This window comes from Sceloporus occidentalis, unplaced genomic scaffold (assembly GCF_023333645.1).
Source record: "Sceloporus occidentalis isolate IW3139 unplaced genomic scaffold, rSceOcc1.0.p SCAF_30, whole genome shotgun sequence".
NCBI lineage: Eukaryota > Metazoa > Chordata > Lepidosauria > Squamata > Phrynosomatidae > Sceloporus > Sceloporus occidentalis.
In genome coordinates this window covers 4,733,512-4,754,598 of record NW_028317010.1, presented here as the reverse complement: position 1 = coordinate 4,754,598, position 21,087 = coordinate 4,733,512, and the positions used below count along the sequence as shown (strand labels likewise).

At 39.9% G+C, this 21,087-nt stretch overlaps 1 protein-coding gene across 1 annotated transcript in view; it reads left to right on the top strand.

The window, feature by feature from the left end:
* Positions 1 to 741: 741 nt before the first annotated feature.
* Positions 742 to 21,087, top strand: part of LOC149298943 (putative E3 ubiquitin-protein ligase HECTD2) — a 42,851-nt gene continuing 22,505 nt past the window's right edge. The window contains exons 1-2 of the mRNA XM_089486789.1: positions 742 to 891; positions 12,764 to 12,893. Coding sequence (XP_089342915.1) covers positions 742 to 891; positions 12,764 to 12,893 — 280 coding nt within the window. The remainder of the gene's footprint in view (positions 892 to 12,763; positions 12,894 to 21,087) is intronic.

Genomic DNA, 21,087 nt, shown 5'->3' with positions numbered 1-21,087 from the left:
TGTGAGCACAGTCTGAAACTATGTCATCCCTCACCCTGTGCCAATCTACCACCCCCATTCTCACGAAGGAGGCAAGAAATAGCATTAGCGCTGCACAGAGCTGTATTGTTTTAATTCTTCTAAGCAGAAGACTGTTTATTTAGCAGCATTTACGGGTGAGAGCCCCTGGATTGCGCCCAGGACCAGCCCTGTTAGCGATCACTTGCTGGCAGGCACAGCTGCTAGGAGGGACTAATATAGTTGACACAGCCGCCTCCGCTTCACTCTACGCATACTCTCCCATTCACAAACACCGTCTACGCCACCGGCGTAGTATCACTGCTAATTGGCTGCTGCGCTAAGAGCGTATTGGGGCCCCGAAAAGACATCCCCTTGTCTCCAAGCTGGTCTCTAGGAACATCTTATAAACAACATGGCGCCTCCGGCTGTAGGTGCATTGTAGTTTGGGCTATTGAAGGCTAAAGCCCATGCACCAGCGTAAAGGCACTAAGTCGATTTAGCGCTTGTGTCGATTTGGAGGCTGGCTTTTTTTTTTCACCTGCTGATGGGGGCTGTTGGCATTTGATGACATGCAGCGTGGAGGACTAGCTACTATTGCTGGGTCCCCTTGCAGGAGGCACGGGCACTCGCCTTTCGGAGAATAAAGTGCAGCGAAGGGGTTGGTGTGTGTATAGCCCTCGCCCTCCTCCTGGCTGGGGTGGTTGAAGAGACCTTGCCATCATCCGATTTACATCGGTTAACATGTCTGTGCAGACCTCACTCTCAGCCGGATCTGAGCCTCTCTTTACAGACTACCAGATGGAAGAGGAGCATCTGGGCTCCCAGGAGGAGAAGGAGAGACAGCGAGACAAACTGCCGCCCATCCTGTGTGCAGCCAGTGCAGCCTCTGGGGTAAATATCTGTCTGCAGTGCCCTGACAGCTCTGCTGCAGCATCCTCTGCATCCACTACTCCACACATCCGCACTCACTTAGGGGCAGACAGACTGACAACTTTAATGCAATCGCTAGCATCGACTATATAGTTAATCTTGGCTTAAAAAAAGCACATAATGGGAACCTCTTAAGGGTCTGTATTTAAGAACTGATGCAGGCATAGCTTATAATTCATTTCATTTCATCAGCATTATACTAGTTTCTCAAGGACAGCTTATAATACATCATCCTAGCATTTAATGCAACACAAAGGTAATAGCGATCTATTAAATATCTAGACAGCAATGTATAGTTTATTTTAACAATAAGGAATGCTATCCAGTTGCTGTGTATTGAGAATACTGAGAATTCCTGAACTATAGTTACCCCTGACAATTAATGGGGGTACATTATCCTGTACATATAACTGCTACATAATTACAACTAGGATTCACTAAACTCATACTAGGTGGTCTCTGATTATACCATTTAAAGCCAAGAAGGGTAATCATGTAATGTGTTGCGTAACATCTGTGAATCTCAAGAAACTTTCCATTTTCTTGGGGCACTTTTTTTTTATAAGTTACATGGAAACAATTAATTTCATCACAAACCATGGGCCGAATTTATCCTAACGACTCTGATTGGCTACGGAATCCGCTGGCGCGATATAAATAAATCTAATGTAAAAAGGAAACCTATGTCTTATGGGTCATCACTGTGTTGTGGATTATTGGCTTGAGAGAGATGCTTCTTGATGGGGTAGTCAAGGAAGTCTACTGGATTTATTGCTAAAAAAAAGGGATCTAATCCTTCTTGCATCAAATATAACATTATGATACGGTTATAATCATGAATAGTTTACCAATATATATCTTGTTAATGGGTAATATCAAAAGATGTAGATATTCACATTGATGGTTTGTGGCTTTGTATTGAAATATTTTTCTTGAATCTAGAAAGGAGACTGATTCATTGCTCTTCAATCTATATCAGACAGCTACTTTTCTGTGAAGGATTTGTGTTTTTTTCTTTAATCCGATAATTAAAGGTTTATTCTGTATGGTTTATAATAAGCAACTATTAAACTGAACCTGTGAAACCACAGAGTAGAGAATAAGCTTGTGTTCATGAGCTAGAATAACTGATACTTGGTAATGTTGTTGAATGACCATCAAAGACAGTTAACTTAAATTTAAGGGTTTAACAAGCAAGATACTAAGGCTAGAACAGAATATTTTGTCTAAAAGTTTTGATTGAACAATTTAAAAAAAGTTTTGATTTTTCAGTGGCGTTTTTAGGTTGAATTGTGCCTCTGCATTGGCCTGAGTTTGTAGATGTTGTTATGCCGGTTATTATATATTTTTTGTTTATAATAGGAAATGGGAACCTTTTTTTTTATCCTTTTTGGATTGCATGCTTTGGATTTCACAACTTTTGCCTCCCTTATTTAAAGGGGTAGTTCCATTGCTTACAGTATGATGATATCACACCATCTGTGGGAGCTTCCATTTGGAATGTTGACATGGGAAGCTGTAAACTACCTAGAAATACTCTCAGATCTAGTTCTTTCCAGACAAACGTAGTACAAACTACACAATCTAGAAAAGGCCAGATAAATAAAGATCAAGATAAACTGATAGTGATGTGTGTGAGAGAGACATACACTAAAAAAGAGACACAGAGAGTGCACCAACACGCAGAGAGCATCATACACACATTAGGGCTTACAGATTCAGCTCAACACACTCTCAGACACATCACAGCCATATACACGTCAGAAATTATTAAAAATAATTATTCTAAATTATTCAGTTTATGACAAGGTTAATTAAAACCACATCTTTCATTCAACAAAATATTACTTATTGGGAATTATTTATGATGAGCAACTCTTGTGCAAAGTTTTGAAACCAATCTACTGAGATCCAATGTCTTCTCCAGTAAGTAAGAAGCAGCCATGATTAGTTGCATCAGGATTTCTGTATAAAGTGCATTTCTGGTGCGGAAGGGGTTAAAGCGTAGGAGCTGGTTACTATGGTGTTTGCATCCTTTTAACTTTGCGCCAGAATTGCCCTTTATACATTATCCACGTATTATGAGATGAAGATGTTGACCTTTCCTATAGCGTTTGTTGATTATGCAGAATATAGTCGCAAAACATGAAACCATTAGCAATACTGTGACTTTTTAACCTCTCGTGAATCAAATTGGAGGTCTTCCCATTTAGGACAGTGGCATTGTTGTCAACACATTTTTTTTTGTGGGAAATAATGTAATTAAAATTTGTACATAAAAATAGATTTAAGAAACCTGGTTTTCCATCTCAGATAAAATCTATGTTGTTAATGGATTAACTAAAAAAGAGGATAATTTGTGTCTGCTTTTCTTGCTTAAGGGAAATTGTTGATGTGTTGCTATAGAGAGCACTGATGGAATGTTCTGCTAGTCAGGATTGATGGATGGTGAGAGCTTGGCACTTTACCCCAGAAATGTATATCAACCAATCCAAGACAGCAAACTATGAAGAATAAATAATATTTAGTAATCTGTAAATTCTAACTCACTTAATATATTCATTACGTACGGTATGTATTTTTGTATGGAAAGAAAAATATTATTATATTTAAGCGAAAATTGGTGACTTGTGTTTTTTTTATATAACACAAATAATAAACATTACCAAAATAAAACATTTAAGGGGTTTTGTATGAAAAGTTATTCCATTTTTTGGGGTAAAAAGTGGTCTCACTACTATAGCTACCGATGGAACCGTCCAATCAGCTTGAATGCTTCTTTGGTTGCTATGGTGATAAGACCACTTTTATACATAGCACCCTTGTGTGCATTTGCATATATATTTTCGGCAATTGCAAAACTTATATATTATACTGTATTGAGTAATGGAGCATTGATTCTTATAGTAAAAAAATATGTATATTTATCAATCAGTATTAAATATTTTCAGGGTATTTCTAGATATTTTTCTACTTCCCCTGCCAGTATTATTATTTATTGTTTTATATAGCACCATCAGAGTCTGCAGAGATATACAAAGGGTAGACAGGACATAACAATTAGTATATAACATAACAAGATGACATACAAAAACAACAGGTGAGTTGGCCCCTGCTCAAATGAGCTTACAATCTATCTTTGATTACCTTGGGGTGGAAATGTATAGCCGGTGAGATGCCAAAATATCTCTTATGCAGATAGTATTTTCCTGCTGGGATATTATGTTTCACTTATTATTCTCTGAGCATTCTGCAATCAGCTGTCGGTTCATTTCAGAGGGATTATACTTTATCTCGATGTGTGATGTGGAAATGCATACACCTTATTAGCAGCATGTCACGAACAAGCGCACAGCCAGTCTTTCATATCTGCTGTACATGTATTTCCTTGTTTACCAAGGTTTGTGCAGTACATCCTTAAAGAATCATTCTCCTGGAACCCCACAAAGACTAAAAATAAAGAAACAGGGTAAACATTTGGCAAAAAAGTGTTGTCATTTCCTGTGTGCAAAGACTCAGAAGGGAACACAACTCCAAAATGCAGGTGCTGGAGAGATTTCTGGTGGACGGTGCCTTTAGGTTTCTCAGAAAGTGACCATTGCTATAAGGTAATGATTATTTTATTGTATCTTAGAATACATTGCTAAATGTAGTGCAATGGCTGCTTACTAATTAAATCTGAAGGTGCCTAGAAAGCTACTTAGAGGACACCTCACTATGGCTTATGAATTGTAGTGAATTTATGAGAGTGGCAGAGTTTAGCAGCTAGGAGTGCAACATGAGAGAAGCATTATGTTTGATAACAAGGGAATCTTGAGTCTTAAGAAGTTTGTGATACCCTTGAAAGGGCCATTGAGTAACTTGTAGATTCAGATATCGTTTGGAGCTCTCAGAAGCCACCTCGCCACATCTGTGGCCTTGAAAGTTGATGTGACTTCAGATTTCTCTGTGGGAATTAAACCACTTAAAGATATCACAAATGTCTTAAGACTATATTCTCTGGGAGTAGTTTTTGATTCTTGTGTTTGAGAGAATCTTTTTAACATATTTTGTCTTCTGTGGCATTATGTTGTTTACGGTTCTGGAACTTATGCACTTTACTGGTTCATACATTAGTGTTCCTGGTAAGGAACAAGCAAAGAATTAAGAAATGGGTAATATAATACCTTAGCACTACTGAGCACAAGCATTTCTCACCAACAATACCATTCAGTTAGATTGGCATGGTGAACCTAAATAGTTTACTAGGGCATTCCAACCAAAACAACGTACGGCAGACAACCATGCAGTCAGCACAGCATTTCAAGTTAAAGTAGACACTCACTTTAAAACAATCTGGAGACTGCAGGTATCCAACTCCTGCTAAAAAATCAAGCATGATGAAAAAAGACCGAACATTTGGGTTTTCAGGACAAATCCAAATTTAAGACTTTGAAACCACTCACGAGGCTGGACCCAATTCTAAATAAAAGTTCATCTCTATGGGTAAACCAAATGTCTCAATAACAGCAACAAGTGATCACCCGCATACCTGATGCTCTTCGTCTATATAGGACTTCATCATACCCAAACAACCCCAGTCCAATATCAATCCTCTGATCACTGTCTCCTTGGTCTTACAGCACTTAACTATGAAATATTGCTAATATTTATATCAAAAGTTTCTGAGGCTGCTGGTGGGACAGTGAGTGGTTTAAAGAGACTTAGGACTGGAGCTTGATCTCCATCTGACCTTGGAAAGAGAGTTTGTCACATCCAAAACTGTGCTTTAAGATTTTTTTTATGAGATGCATGCAGCAAAGTTAGGATGGGCAAATACATTAGATGATATTACGATGCCTGCAAAATGCATAAGGCTGTACTAAAACTGACTGGATGTTTTAGATAGGCGTGAAAGCAAGAGAACGGACATGGCACTGGGCATAATTTGTTCTAATCCGTTATCACAGAATTATTCATTAATACATAGTATTTTATGCAAATTGGTACCTCTATACTGAATGTTATACTACACAAGGCTGTGTTTAAACATAAATATTATTATATAAAATGTTGCTGAACGATTCGCTTCAGGTTTTTTTTAAGTTACAGGCTGCTCACCAGAATGCTATTGTGTTGTGTTTAATGTGCTTCACGCTTCACCATAGGTAGTACTACACAGGATAGATTTCCCTTCAATGCATTTTACATTTTACAAAAATATGGCAAATAATAGGCTTGCTCAGTTATTGTTAACGTTAGGTCATGCTGAATGCAGTAGTCTTGAAAAAAGATTGATTTCTCCCAACGGGTATCAGAATTTAATAAAACTAATGCATTTGATATATTTTGAGCTTTTCTTGAGGATGAAAAAAAAAATTGGTATTCTTAAAATTCTGTGCTTCTAGAAGGGGACAAGAACACCTTGCAAAAACAATGCATTTCTAACCTCTTTTTCACTGTATTATTTCTTTTAATAGAACTGCTTTATCCAGTTTGATGATTATTCTCCACACTGTCATTCTGACTTTTTCTAGTCTGATGACTTTCTTTTCCTATCTGTAGCTGTCGTGACTAGGGTGACCATGTTGGCAATTTTTTTCAGGACACATATGTATGTTAATTTGTTTTATTAAATGTTATCTGAATTTCTTCCCATTTTGCAGTATAATAAAAGGGGAGGTACAATAAGTGCTGTCATATAGTAGCACAGTAGCCTACAAACAATTTGGGGTACAATGGGCTTGGTTACATTAGGAAAGACGGCCCCTGTCTTACTTACTTTCTAAATATATGTTTCACATGTTATAGACCAGAACATATAAAGAGCAAGGGTGGGCCAGTTACCTTTAGGAAGGAAGGCTGGCCTTGTGCCTGCCATGATATGCACTTTAATATATGTGGTGCATTTTAATTTTCCTGCTATCACTTTGGCAAATGCTTGGGCGTCTCTTTCCCCACCTCCCAACCAGGGCTATCTTTAATATTGAATGGACCCTTTGCTTGTGCCTCACTCTCCCTGGCATACAATCACGCCCTCCACTAAAACACCAAAACCCCCCACAAAAAACAAAAGTATCGTATTTTCCTTTAAGTCTTTAAAGTGGGGGTGCAGCCTATAATCGGGGTTTAGCACAGGGATGCGCAATTCGTATCGCCCCAATGCCAGGGACATACAGACATGCAGGTGCTTCTCCCCAGGGAGTCTGGAGGTACATTGGTAAGTCTGGGGGGGGACATTTCTAGGGAGCAGAGTGATATTTCAGGGGGGCAGAGTGGCATTTCTAGGGGGCATAAAGCATATCTGGGGGGCAGAGTGGCATATTAGGAGAGCTGAGCAGCATTTCTAGGGAACAGAGTCCCTTTGTCCCCTCCTTCACTGTACCACCACTTTCTTTTCCTCCTTCATGTAGTTAATGTATAGATCAAATAAACAACACATGAAAACACAGCTTTGCAGGTATAGATCAACTGAATAAAACATACAAACCAATAGTTACAAGCATTAATACATAACATATGGAACTGGGCCTAGTTGTTGCAGCTGCCCTCTAACTTACTCTTGATAACATATCTACAAATAACAACAAATAACTTTCTCAAGTGAAAAAAAATCAATTTTCAGTGGTATATTCACAAAAGAAATACCACATATAATATACTTGAAACTATAACTTGATTAAATTGAAAGCTACGCAGTATCTATGAGGAAAGTTTATTTATACAGTGTTAATTCATCAGGTCTTTCCTACTTTTGTTTTGAAAGTCATTGATCTCAATGAAAAAGCTTTTTGATGTATTCTACTTTTGTTTGAAGACATAACCATATGTTCATTAGAGTCTTCCCCTCTCCGAATTATGTTAAATGTACCATAGAGTATTTACCTTGGCATGATTTGTACATGGCTAACAGTTTTTTTTACATAGAAACATAGCATTTGATGGCAGAATAGAACCAGTTGGGCCCATCAAGTGTGCCTTGATCTTGTCTTAGATCCAGGAAAGCATTATGCCTATCCCATGCATGTTTAAAATTGTACTACCCTCTGTAAAGTAAAAATTCCTTACATTATATTTAAAGCTCCGACCCTCTAGTTTTAGACTCTCCCCTTGTACTTTTTAGCAGAATGAAATTCTTTATAGCTACATTGTAATTTTTTGCACTAAAATTGAAGATTTATAGTATTCAGCACTGGTATTTACTACAGGGTTACTGGTACATGGGATTGGCTCCATGAGTTTCCATTGTAATTGGGGAAGGCTGGAGGCTGGAGGTCACACCTGAACTAGTGTGTATGGTTCTGGAGACTCCATCTCCAGAAGTGTATAGACATTATGGAGAGCATTCTGGAAGAGGGCTACTAAAATGTCAGCATGTATAGCTTGGAACAGAGAAGAGGGATGTGCTACAAAGGGAATATGATAGAAACATTTAAATGCATAAAGGAGTTTTATTTCAGAGGAGGAGAAATGTTAGAACAAGAGGTCATCTAAAAAAATCTTATGTAACAAAGTTTTCACTGATAGGGTTTTTTCATTGGTATAACTGGTAGGCTTGTAGGTAAGTGGATGAGCCCTAGCAGCAGTGGTAGAGGCTAATACAGTTTTGGGAAAGATGGGCCGAATGGTTCTTATCTGACGTCAAATATGTTTCTGTGTACAAAGCAGACAACATTTTAACCGTGGGGAACTTTGAATAGCCTAGTAGAGCCAGCCATGACATCCCATTCGATTGGATGTATTATATTTTTAGTATTAATTAATTTTTGATAATATCCTTCCACCTTAGGGGTGTCTTATTCTCTGAAATACATTTATGAGGTTTTAGAAATGTGATGACAACTTTTTATGTGTGCCAATATTAGTTGATGAGCGAATGCTCATTGTTGACATTGGCAGGCAAGGAGTTGAGGAAAGAAACTGAATGAGGGGGTGGGGAAAGGGACAACAACCAAAGCCGCAAAGGAGGCAAAGAAAAAAAAAATGGGCAAGTGGAGACAAAAACAACATCAGGAAAGCGAGGGACTAATAAAAAAACAGAAACTGAACTAAGGGAAACAAAAGGCGCACAGTGGAGGGGCAGAAAAAAAGCACATAGTGAAACAGGGAATAAAAAGATGTGTCACATAATGGGATGTGCTGATCAGCTGAGCTATGGATTTGCTTTATATACTAAATTGTACATCTTCCTACAACATTCTGAGAAAATAACATCTGTGTATTTTACATAGGAACAAATAGTACACAAGGTTTTACAGTAATCTTTACAGAAATCACTGTGATTTCAGCTGCAATTATTTCATTCATTACATGTTTTAAATTGCTGCCTCACCCTATGATATTCGTAAGAACAGTTATGTGGAGGAACTGCACAATCATTCACAATCTCTACAGCAAGAGGTCCTAGCAGTCATCTTACACAGTCCAGCTTTCCACTTGGGCTGATCCAAATGGATCACAATGCAGTGTTCAGTAAAGGATTATTGGGGAAAAAAGATTTGGATGAAATGCCTTGATTAGGAATTTGGTGTGATTTCAGTTGGAAGATACAAATGAAAAAAAAATGGATGGTGTCAGTAAAATTGTTTCCAGGCTATTAGTCTGTAGGGAGAAGCAACAGATAATTTCTCCTTGCTGTTTTCATTTTAGAACTCCAACATCATCTGTTGTGGCTTCCTACAACCACAAGAAAGAAACAGGAAGTACTGGCCAAAAATATGAACCATTCTTGAGAAACAGTAGATCCACACAACTTAAAATAGCACTCCATTTTGAGAACTCAACAAAAAAATTCCACTTTAAAGCATTGTTACCCTAGTAACAGATGTTTACATTGATTTATATAAACTCTTTTGTACAGACAATCCTTATATACAACAATCCTTATACACCAGCATCAGTGTATCAGTATTTGCTAAGTTGTTAAAATGATTTAAGGCCATTGTTCTTTTCCTAAAGGCTGCTTTACTCTTTACTGCTTACTTCTGAAGTTAGTCCATGTTCTTCCTGTGCTATCACAATGAAGTGGAAGAGTTATACCATGCAGTAGATTAGCTTTCATCTGAGGGTAGTTCAAACCACTGGTAAGCCTCAAGAATATGTAGACCAAATTAGACTATGTCAGGAAACTTATAAAAATGCCTACCTTGTTCTGAAATAATATTCTTTGAACATATCAAACTAAGAGCAATCTATAACAGAATGAAGGGATGGTAGGAGTATGGAGAAGGAAATAAATGTCTCATGATCCGAAGCCTACCACATCATCTGTGGCATGGCATGGACATGTATGGCTGCCAGTGGAACTGGGTCACTGGTGTTTTCTTATGGTATGACTGCTGACAGAAGCAGCAGGAAAAATTCTAAAGTCTATAGGACTATAATATCAGACCATATACAGCCAAATGCTGCAAAATAGATAGGAGGGTACAGATGGACAATGACCCAAAACATACCGCTGAAGCAAGTAAAAAAGTTAAATATTCATTAATGTCAGTCACCTGACCTCAACCCAATTGAATATGCATTTCACTTGCTGAAGACAAAACTGAAGGCACAATAAATCCAGTAATTTAAGACTGCTACGTTAAAGACCCGGCAAAGCATCACAAGGGAGTAAACCCAGAATTTTGTGATGTCCATGTATTCCCGACTTCAGGCAGTCATTCACTGCAAAGTATTTTAAACACAGTATTGAGAATGATACTTTTGTTTATGATAATAATAATAGTTGGTCCAATTACTTTTGCACACCTCAAAATGGAGGGACTATGTATGAAAACGGAGGTAATTCCTAAACCATTCACCCAACTTGGATGTAGATACACACACGTGAAAGCTGTAAGTCTGTACTTCAATCACATCTTGGTTACTTAGTTCCAAATCCATCTTGGTGGCGTACAGAGCCAAATTTATGATAACTGTTTTACTGTCCAAATATTCATGGACCTAATTGCATGTGCCTTTATAATATCTACAGTAGAATCAGATGCAGCTTAGCAGGAAGACACCCACCTCCCCACAGGTTGAGCCCTCTTGTTTGAGCTGTCCTCCCACATTCTGAAGATTCACCAGGTGGAAAGTTCAGTCAGAACCTGGGCATGTTCTTAACCTATATATTTGGATTGAAGCCAGGATCATGACTAAAAGAACAATTAGCTTGACTAACATTTGGGTTGGTGTCAAAATGTTACAATAGGCTGGGTTCAGAAAAACAAACCAAAGATGCAGAGCACCATAGTGCCTAAAAGCGGCTCACTGCATGGGCAAAGGTAAAACATGTATATATCAAATTTTATATATTGGTTACAGAGGGACTAGAATGATTGACACAGTGTGGATGGATAAACATGTAACTTGTTTTGCATTGTAATCTGTACCTTTATGCTACATTTTCAAAGTATGAAGAGGTGTTACATACTGTCTATGTATCCTGCAAGTGCTTATTGTGGAAGCGACAGGCAACCTTCCCAGATGTATTTATGGCTGTGTTTGTGTAGCAAAACACATGCCTACACCCTATAACAACTGCAGAGCGTTGGAGTAGCTTGGGTGGAGTGTGTAACCTCATGCAAATTCCTAGTGATCTTAATGCTTTGGTGACAGACCTGTAGGATTTTGCATAGTTTGTTATTTAACAAATGTTTTTTTTTAAAAACATACCAAGTATTAGTATTTTTTTCTGCTTAACATAAGTCAATATCAACCATTCAATGAAAAGTGAAGCAAGATTAAAAAAACTACAATCACAAGCATACTGGGCATAGCATAAAGTGCAGCTGCTAACACATTACCTAACAGATCTGAACAATCTCTAGGTTAATTAGTACTCTACATTTTGGAACATGTTAATTTAGAACAGCCATGGTATAATTGAGCAGATTTTTTAATGAAATTAAGCACCATCCCTTTGTCCACTGTGGATCCATCAGGTATATCACAAGACTTTTTGGTTAGCTTTTAGCATACATTGCAATATATTTAAAATTGGAACATAATTCATATAATATTCATTGTATAATTCATCATACTTCAAAATTAACACAAATGAACTTGGTGCATACATGTGCAACAATTTTGTATTTGTAAATTTATCGACTGCAGAGGCACTTGTGTTACATAGAAGCATAGAATTTGATGGCAGAAAATAATCATTTGGCCCATGAACCTGCAACAATCGCTTAAAACTACATAAAAGTTCACTCCTACACCCAGTCTTACAGCAACTTACACAAGAAGTTATTTGTTGGCATCACAGTATGCCAAAACAAAAAGTTCACAATAAGGTAACTGAAAAAATAGGCCAATAGAAGCTCACATATTTCCATAGCTGAGTGTTTAGTAATGTGAACTCTGCTATGGAACCAAACATAGGAGAACCTATCGTTCCCAGTACATGGGAGAACCTTCTGCATCTATAGGGTCATCAAGCTCAGCTTCTCAGACCATCATTCCGTGTACCTGGTTCTATTGTGGTCTGAAGATCAACAACTGACCAAATGGTTTACATGTAGTGAAACTTTTAAAAATTGTACTTAAGGTACCTTGATTCAGTCTTGTTTACTTAAGTTGTCTCACATTCAAGATCCTTAATTATGGAATGAAACCGATCAAATTAGTGGTTCATTGCACCCACTGGTATTCTGGCAATGATGCATTCATACCTATACAATGTATAGTTTATTCCATTTGTTTTTTTCTATATATGCATGTTTATATAAAAATGACCTCATTATCTTCTCTTCAGAAAGGTTCTGAAACTCTGTGTTCTCATATGTTCTTATGATAGTACAATTTGCAGGTGGGAAATTGGTTGTAAAGCAACATTTGCAGTAATTGCTTCCTTTAATTACAGGGGATGGAGAGAGGAGCCAAGGGACAGTTTTCTACATTCAGCAGTTTCATTTCGACTATAAACCAGAAGAAAGAAGCTGCTGGGAACAGAAACTCACCTACACAACTTGTTATACCTAACAGTAAAAATGGTAAATAAATAAAATCATTAGATACACAGCTGTTCTAGGCCAGCCCTTCCTACAGTGTATTTTGTTTCATAATGTCGATGAATATACATGTAACCCCTTTCAAGCCACATGCTTCTATAATTTGTATGCATGAAAGTTTTGATTAATTCTATTATGGAAGGATATCCCCACAATCCTCTCAATGGTTAATGTAAAGGGGTTGGGGGCAGGAGGGTCTCTCTGATTTGAAGATTATGGTCCACTTCTAAAGACTAGATTAGCAAGAACATTGTCTGGACTTAAGGCAACATTACACAAATGGATCATTTGGTGAAAATATATTGGATGACTTTAGTGAAGTATTGACAAAACAGGGTGAAGCATGTATGAGACCAGAAGGGGCATTTAGACGAGGCTTTTCTCTTCTATCTAAATCTAAACAATGCCAATGTAGCATAGGGAAATCCATTCCTGCCAGTTTGCTTTTTTTATTCTAGCAGGGAATATGATGGACTCTGTCTGTACCCCACGATGCATGACAAATAACTGGTAGGTACAGACAGGCTAGAAGAAACATACAGGGCTGGATATACAAGCTTCATAGGAGAGTATCAACAGGACTGGTTAGTACAGACAGAACCAAGCATGGCAGGATTGCAACCAGGCACGGCGGGTAGAACAGACTGGAGGCACAAAAACCAGGCTGGAGCTGGAACGTCCACAGAAACTGGAAGCTGCACACAGGCAGGATAGCCCTCGCACAGGGCACAGGCAGGATAGCCCTTGGACAGGGTGCTGGCACAGGCAGGATAGGACATGTATACACAAATTAGTAGTAGCCACAGTTCCCAAACCCAGAAGAGTGGCCACTAGAGGCTGCAAGTGGAAACAGCACCACAATAGGGATAATATATATAGGAGCCTGGCAAGCAGGGTGGAACTGTAAAACATACACGCTCATGCACACACTTAAACATATGCATTCATGCTAACACACACTCTGTTTTACACTTATGTTAACACATACACATTCACTCTAACATACATACCTACATACTCACTCCTTTTCTAACTCCCTTATCATATCTCTAACTCTCACCCAAACTGCCTCCCTCCCCTCAACCCTTTACCTTCCTGGAGACATTTTTCTAGCTACTCGCAGCCACGATTTTACTGCAAGGTCACGTAACATCAAGTTACATGACCCTACTATGTTCCTGCCTATGCGAGTGTTTTATGAATTTTAGAGCAGCCTGCCACTAAATGCTTATGAGAGATAATACAATCCAGTTTTTTTACCTCTCTGATGGTTAATAATGTGATAATGTAAAAGGAACAGAAATTCTTTGCTTTAAAGTAACAGTTTAACAGTTTAACACATTCAAGGCATAGCTTACTATCAATGCATATTTTCACCATTGATGGTATCCCTGAACCCAGAATATTACGTGTTTTTATTGTTTGTATATAACATGTATTGTTTAAGACAGCAAGCAAATTCCATTGTTCTCTCCTGATGACGAGGGATGCTCTGCTGCTGATTAATTCCATGCACAACTGCATAGTGCAGCCAAGTAAATTTACTCAAGCAATATATATGAATAGCACATATGTATAAAGGCAATATGACATAAAAACAAGATAACTAGGTAATACCAGCTTTAGTCAGACTTTCTCTAATATGAAACACAACTAACATAAACATAACAGGGTGGTAAGCAGCTCATATATTTTTATAGATTTGGGATTTTTGGTCCCCCACATATGCCTGCCAACAAGTTATACTAAAATTATTCTACCACAGGTTTGAAAACTCTAGGCCTCATTAAATCTATATGGGAAACATGGAGATGAAAATATTGACTTATTGCAAAAATGGTTGTCATGGAACAAGTTTGTTTATTTTGTTATTTCCCTTTTTCCCTTTAAGGGGCTGGTTGCCCTGGCAACTTTCCAATTCTCATAGCTGAGATTGGGCTATTCCTCCTCCCCTGCAACTTTTCTGTAGTTGGTTTGTTCTTGGTGTTTTTCCTGTTCCCCTGTATCTCTCCCCTGGACATTCTATCTCAGCAGCCTCTGTGAGTACAGGTTCTGATTATCTTCTCCCTTGCAAGGCAATCCGTTTTTACCTTCCCCTTGCAGAAGCACTTCCACTCATAACAAAGCACCTTCTTCTAGAGAAGCACTTTCCCAACACTATACAACCAACAAGTGCCTTTATTTCTGTGACTTTTCCAATAAAGCTAAGAAAATACAGAAGACTTTGTGTGCTTTTATAGGGGACGAGTTAAGCTATCTGACCTTATTCATTTCCTGGCATTTGACATTCATATCCAGGCATCTGACCCTGGGGTTCCAGAATAGTAAAAACGGATACCATGTGCTTTGGGAGCAGCACAGAAAGCTCTAGCTTTCCACAGCTTCAATATAAAGGCACCAGCGCTGCAACCCAGCTCAGTGTATTACTCACAGAATTATCACTCTTGTGTCTTGCCTGGGTTAACCTTCTGCCCAGCTACTAAGTTAGGAACAACAGTTATACTTACCCCTGTGCATGTCCCCACGGTTAAGGCTACCAAGGGCCACGCCACTGGACATCAGCCAAGATAGGGATCAGAGCTACGGATACCTGTGAGTACAGCTACCTCTACGCCGACTGCTGCAGGACACCAAACGGCTCCAACCGCTGACACAGGTTACAGACCGCACGCCACACGAACTGGCTAAAGGCCTACACACACCTGCAGCATGGAAGAACTCAGACCCTCACCAGACACAACACATAAGAGTGACAGGTCAGACACTGAAACAGCGACACAACTGCAACAGATGCAGGAAGGCGCAAGGCCTAAGCGAACAGTTACACTGACACAAAAAGCCTGTGAAAAATATGAAGCTGACATTGAGATGCACCGTGCTAAGTTGGAAAAGGCATGGGAAGAAATCGAAATTGAAATGAGTGATGCCACAAATGCTGGCGAACAAGAAAAGGACATTAAGCGAGCCATAACTCAAATCAAGTCATGTCATAGACATTATGTAGCATTGTCACAAGCATATTTCACCTATCTGACAAGAACCAACACAATTAATAGCCTGAGGGAACGCGAGCTGCAAAAAACAATCGATAGGGAACACGACGGCATTGTGCAGACCGCCATTATGGAGGCGCAAAGTGAAAGAAAGGAGCTCCTCCTGGAAACTGCATCGCAGCGCTCCAGCACATCCAGGCATTCTTCCAGGTCAAGCAAATCAGTGAAATCTAATGTGTCTAGTGCAAGCGCGAATGCCACCAAGGCACGAGCCGCCGCAGAGGCCGCGCGTGCTAGGGCCGAATATGGTCGGAAAGAGGCGGCCATAAGGGCAGAGAGAGCCCGCATAGAAGAGGAGGAGCAGGCAGCAGTGGCCGCCGCAGCAGCCACCAACGCTGCCATAGCACGTAGGAAGGCAGAGTTAGATGCAAACTTGGAAGCCCTAAGCAAGGAAGAGGATGCGGCCGCCGCCATAGCGCAAGCCGAAGTCTTTGAAGCAGCCGCACTACAGGACGGCGGGGAGCAGACCTATGACCAGACAGCTCCAGAAGATATAAATCAACGCACCGCAAACTATGTAAGGAGCCTCCTCAGCATCAATACCAGTACACCATCTCGGAATTGCCTGAGTGACATCTCAGACGCTGAAGACTCTCTAGGTCCACAAAGAATAGACGCTGTTCTTTCAAGGGTACGCACAACCCGGGATAGCCAGGTTCTCAGCGGTGATCCACACGCCAGTAGGCATATAGATATACTGCAACAGTCTCACAGCTCAGGTAGGCCCACGCATAGAGAAACAGCTCCTCACACTGATCAGCGATCATCAAACATCCAGGCCAAGGAAAGGGAGAACACAAGGCCCTTCCGTGAAACCACACCAGAACAAGACCGACATATCGATGTATCAGGCCTAACAGACATGGGCAAGTACATGATCCGGCGTGACATGGTGCAGACAGGTCTTACCAACTTCGACGACCGTCCGGAGAATTACAGGATATGGAAATCCACATTCAAAGACGCTATCAAGAGTCTGGGCTTCTCGGCAAGAGAAGAACTTAGTCTACTAACCAAATGGCTGGGGAAAGAATCTGCAGAACATGCAAAGAGGCTTAGATCAGCAAATGTTAATCACCCCGAAGTGGGTCTTGATTTAGTATGGGAGAGACTAGAAGAATGCTATGGTAGTCCTGAAGCGATCGAAGACGCACTCTTCAAGAGAGTAGACAATTTTCCCAGAATTACAACCAAAGACTACTCAAAGTTGCGAGAACTTGGGGACTTGCTGCAGGAGCTGGAATCTTCAAGGACAGACCAATCCCTGAAAGGGCTCAATGTCCTTGATGCTGCTCGTGGAGTGAAACCCATCTTGGAAAAGCTACCCTACAGCCTCCAAGAGAGATGGACTTCACAAGGCTCAAAATATAAGCGTGAGAAGCAAGTTGCCTACCCCCCTTTCTCATTCTTCTTGAGTTTCATTCGCGAAGCAGCCCGGTCAAAAAATGACCCCAGCTTCATGTTAGATACACATACTGCAGCCAGGTACAATAACACTAGAACACCCATCTCCGTCCACAGAACGGACGTGTCCTCTATGACTCAAATGAGTTTAGACCAGTCGGTCGATGGAAACAAGAAACCAAAAAACCCTAACAAAGAATGCCCCATACATAGAAAGCCACATCCGCTTAGCAAGTGTATTGGGTTCAGAATGAAGCCCATAGAGGAGCGTAAGGCCCTACTCCGAGAATTGGGGATTTGTTTTAAATGCTGTGCTTCTACAAGTCACCTATTCAAAGAGTGTAAAGAAGCTATAAAGTGCACAGAGTGTGGCAGTGACAGACACGTAGCAGCTTTACATCCAGAGACATTTAAGACTAAAACAATCAAGGCCCCTAACCTTGTTACAAAGCAGGGCGGGGAGGAAGAAGATCCAAGCACACACCCCCTATCTGTAGCATCTAAATGCACCGAGGTCTGTGGGGAAGCCAGTGATGGCAGATCTTGTTCTAAGATATGTCTTGTAGCCGTGCACCCAGACGGACAACCTGAAAGAGCCATAAGGATGTATGCCATCATCGATGATCAAAGCAATCGATCGTTGGTCAGGTCAGAATTCTTTGACCTTTTCAACATACAAGATAACACCTCCCCTTATACTCTCCGGACGTGCGCAGGGCAGATAGAAACAACAGGGAGGAGAGTAAATGGCTACACCATATGTTCAGTGGACGGCAAAGTAAGGATGCCTCTCCCCACACTCATCGAGTGCAATCATATGGCGGAGGATAGAAGCGAAATCCCTACACCAGATGTGACACGCCACCATCCCCATCTGCAGGCGATAGCTGATCGCATTCCACCACTAGATGGAAGTGCCCAGATCTTGCTGTTACTTGGCAGAGACATCATGAGAGCACATAAAATCCGTGAACAACGAAATGGGGAGCATAATGCTCCGTGCGCACAAAGGCTCGATCTAGGATGGGTGATAGTGGGCGAAGTGTGTATTGACAAGATACGCAAACCAGATAATGTAAAAGCTCTACGAACAAACCTACTGGAGAACGGTCGTATATCTCTCTTTAAACCATGTCCATATCACTTCCATGTCAAAGAGAAGCTTGGAAACAAAGATAAACAAGGGTATACGATCAAAACACAAGGAGACATTCTTCAGTCAGAAAAATGCACTGATGACCTAGGATGTACAGTGTTCCAGATGACAGGGAATGATGACAAGCAAGCACTATCAATAGAAGACGTCAATGCAAGGCCTTTAGTCCCACTTTCCACAGATCCAGAATCACCAAGCATTCTGACTCCAGCAATGCTCCTTACGCAAAAGGTAGGAGACATTCCTACTCCAGTCGGAGACTTTAACTCAAAAGACATGTATAAACGTCAGTGGAGGCAGGTGCAGTGCCTCGCTAACACATTTTGGGACCGTTGGAGGCGTGAGTATCTTGTGACGCTTCAAGAACGCCACAAATGGCAAGCTATCAAACAAGACATCCAAGAAGGAGACGTTGTCCTGTTAAAAGACAAACAGGTGGCACGAAACGAGTGGCCTATGGGTCTTATCGTTAAAACCATCCCAAGCACAGATGGAAGGATCCGCAAGGTTGAAGTAAGAGTTGCCAAACAAGGGACTGTGAAAACCTTCATAAGGCCTATTACAGAGACTATCCTTCTAGTGTCCAATCAGGCCCAGGTAAGAAAAGAAAAAAAAAAAAGGAAAACTGACCACCTATCCGACGGATTGCGAAGCGCACAGGTAGTCTGAACTGTGCACCCACCGGATATCCCTTGCCGAAGGAACCCTGGAGCCAGTGGCATTACATCACAGTGAGAATGTGGACTTGTGTATTGTTGTTGTGTATTTACATATGTTCCACATAAGTTTATATATAGTGGTATCTCCAGATACCAGACGGGGAGTGTCATGGAACAAGTTTGTTTATTTTGTTATTTCCCTTTTTCCCTTTAAGGGGCTGGTTGCCCTGGCAACTTTCCAATTCTCATAGCTGAGATTGGGCTATTCCTCCTCCCCTGCAACTTTTCTGTAGTTGGTTTGTTCTTGGTGTTTTTCCTGTTCCCCTGTATCTCTCCCCTGGACATTCTATCTCAGCAGCCTCTGTGAGTACAGGTTCTGATTATCTTCTCCCTTGCAAGGCAATCCGTTTTTACCTTCCCCTTGCAGAAGCACTTCCACTCATAACAAAGCACCTTCTTCTAGAGAAGCACTTTCCCAACACTATACAACCAACAAGTGCCTTTATTTCTGTGACTTTTCCAATAAAGCTAAGAAAATACAGAAGACTTTGTGTGCTTTTATAGGGGACGAGTTAAGCTATCTGACCTTATTCATTTCCTGGCATTTGACATTCATATCCAGGCATCTGACCCTGGGGTTCCAGAATAATGGTGGTTAAGGGTCAAAAACGGACTACGTAAAATTAATAAGGTCTAGTGATAGTCCAGCAAATAAAAAAGGTAATAGGCAAACAATGGAGACAAGTGGACTGTTTATTAAGTGAACAAAAATTCATAACAGCAACTTACAAAAACATGATGGTGTTCAACCTATATAACTTAAACTAAGTTTAAAGGTAAGCAAGTATGAAAACAAGTAAGACATTATAAATTATTCTTGAGGACTACTGTGTATATCAAAGATACTTTCTCCCTTGATGTAATTGGGAATGGAATATTAGTACATATTGAAATTAATTTAATATTCATAAAAAGAGGGACCATCAAATATCATTCATTGTGGCAGTTTCACTTCCTTTACCATGTTAAAGCAGTCTTTGCATAATAACTTAATGAATGAATATACTGTTCATTATATGACCAAAAGTATATTGACACTCCTAATTATGAGTTCCGATGTTTCAGTCTCACCTATTGCTAACAGGTGTATAAAATCTTGTGGAAAGCCTTGTCAGGAGGCTGATGTAGCTGCAAAGGGTGCCCATGGTTTTCAATGGGATGGCCAACAAGGCGATCAGATATCCATATACTTTAGGTCATAGAGTGTAGTAGTTTTACATGGCTAGAACTTCCTGTGTATGTATGTATATATATATATATATATATATATATCCTAGTGCCATATATAGTTCCATTTGTGCCATGCTCCATATGTACAGTATACTATAGCATGCCCATCCTCATGCACCCAATTTTGCTTATGTTTTTGTTAAATCCATACACCCTAATCAGTAGCAGGCTGGTGTTATGCCATACTTATGAATTACTGTTCTATTTTTTACAGTCGTTAGATAACATATCAATCATTATTAAGAAGTAATAAAGTGGTATGCGCTATGGAATCAAGCTACTTTTCTTCTCTCACAAACATTAATGTATTTTTAAAGCAGAAACTATTTCTCATCACACCTAGTCCCTTTTGATCATTATCTACCTATTTTGAAGCACTGGTATGTTACTCCAATCTGCCCATGCATCTCCTGTTTTATGCCTATTTCTCTTTGTAAAACCATCTTTGAAATCTATTTATTACATTTTAGTGTGTGGTTCCCAGTTGTGTTTTTTACTCCAGGTGCCTCAGGGCCCCATGAAGGTCACCTGAAACCTACAGATTTGGGCTAAACCTTGCACTCAGAGTGGTTCCTTTGAAAACTCCTGTTGATAATAATGTTCAGGCGATAGCT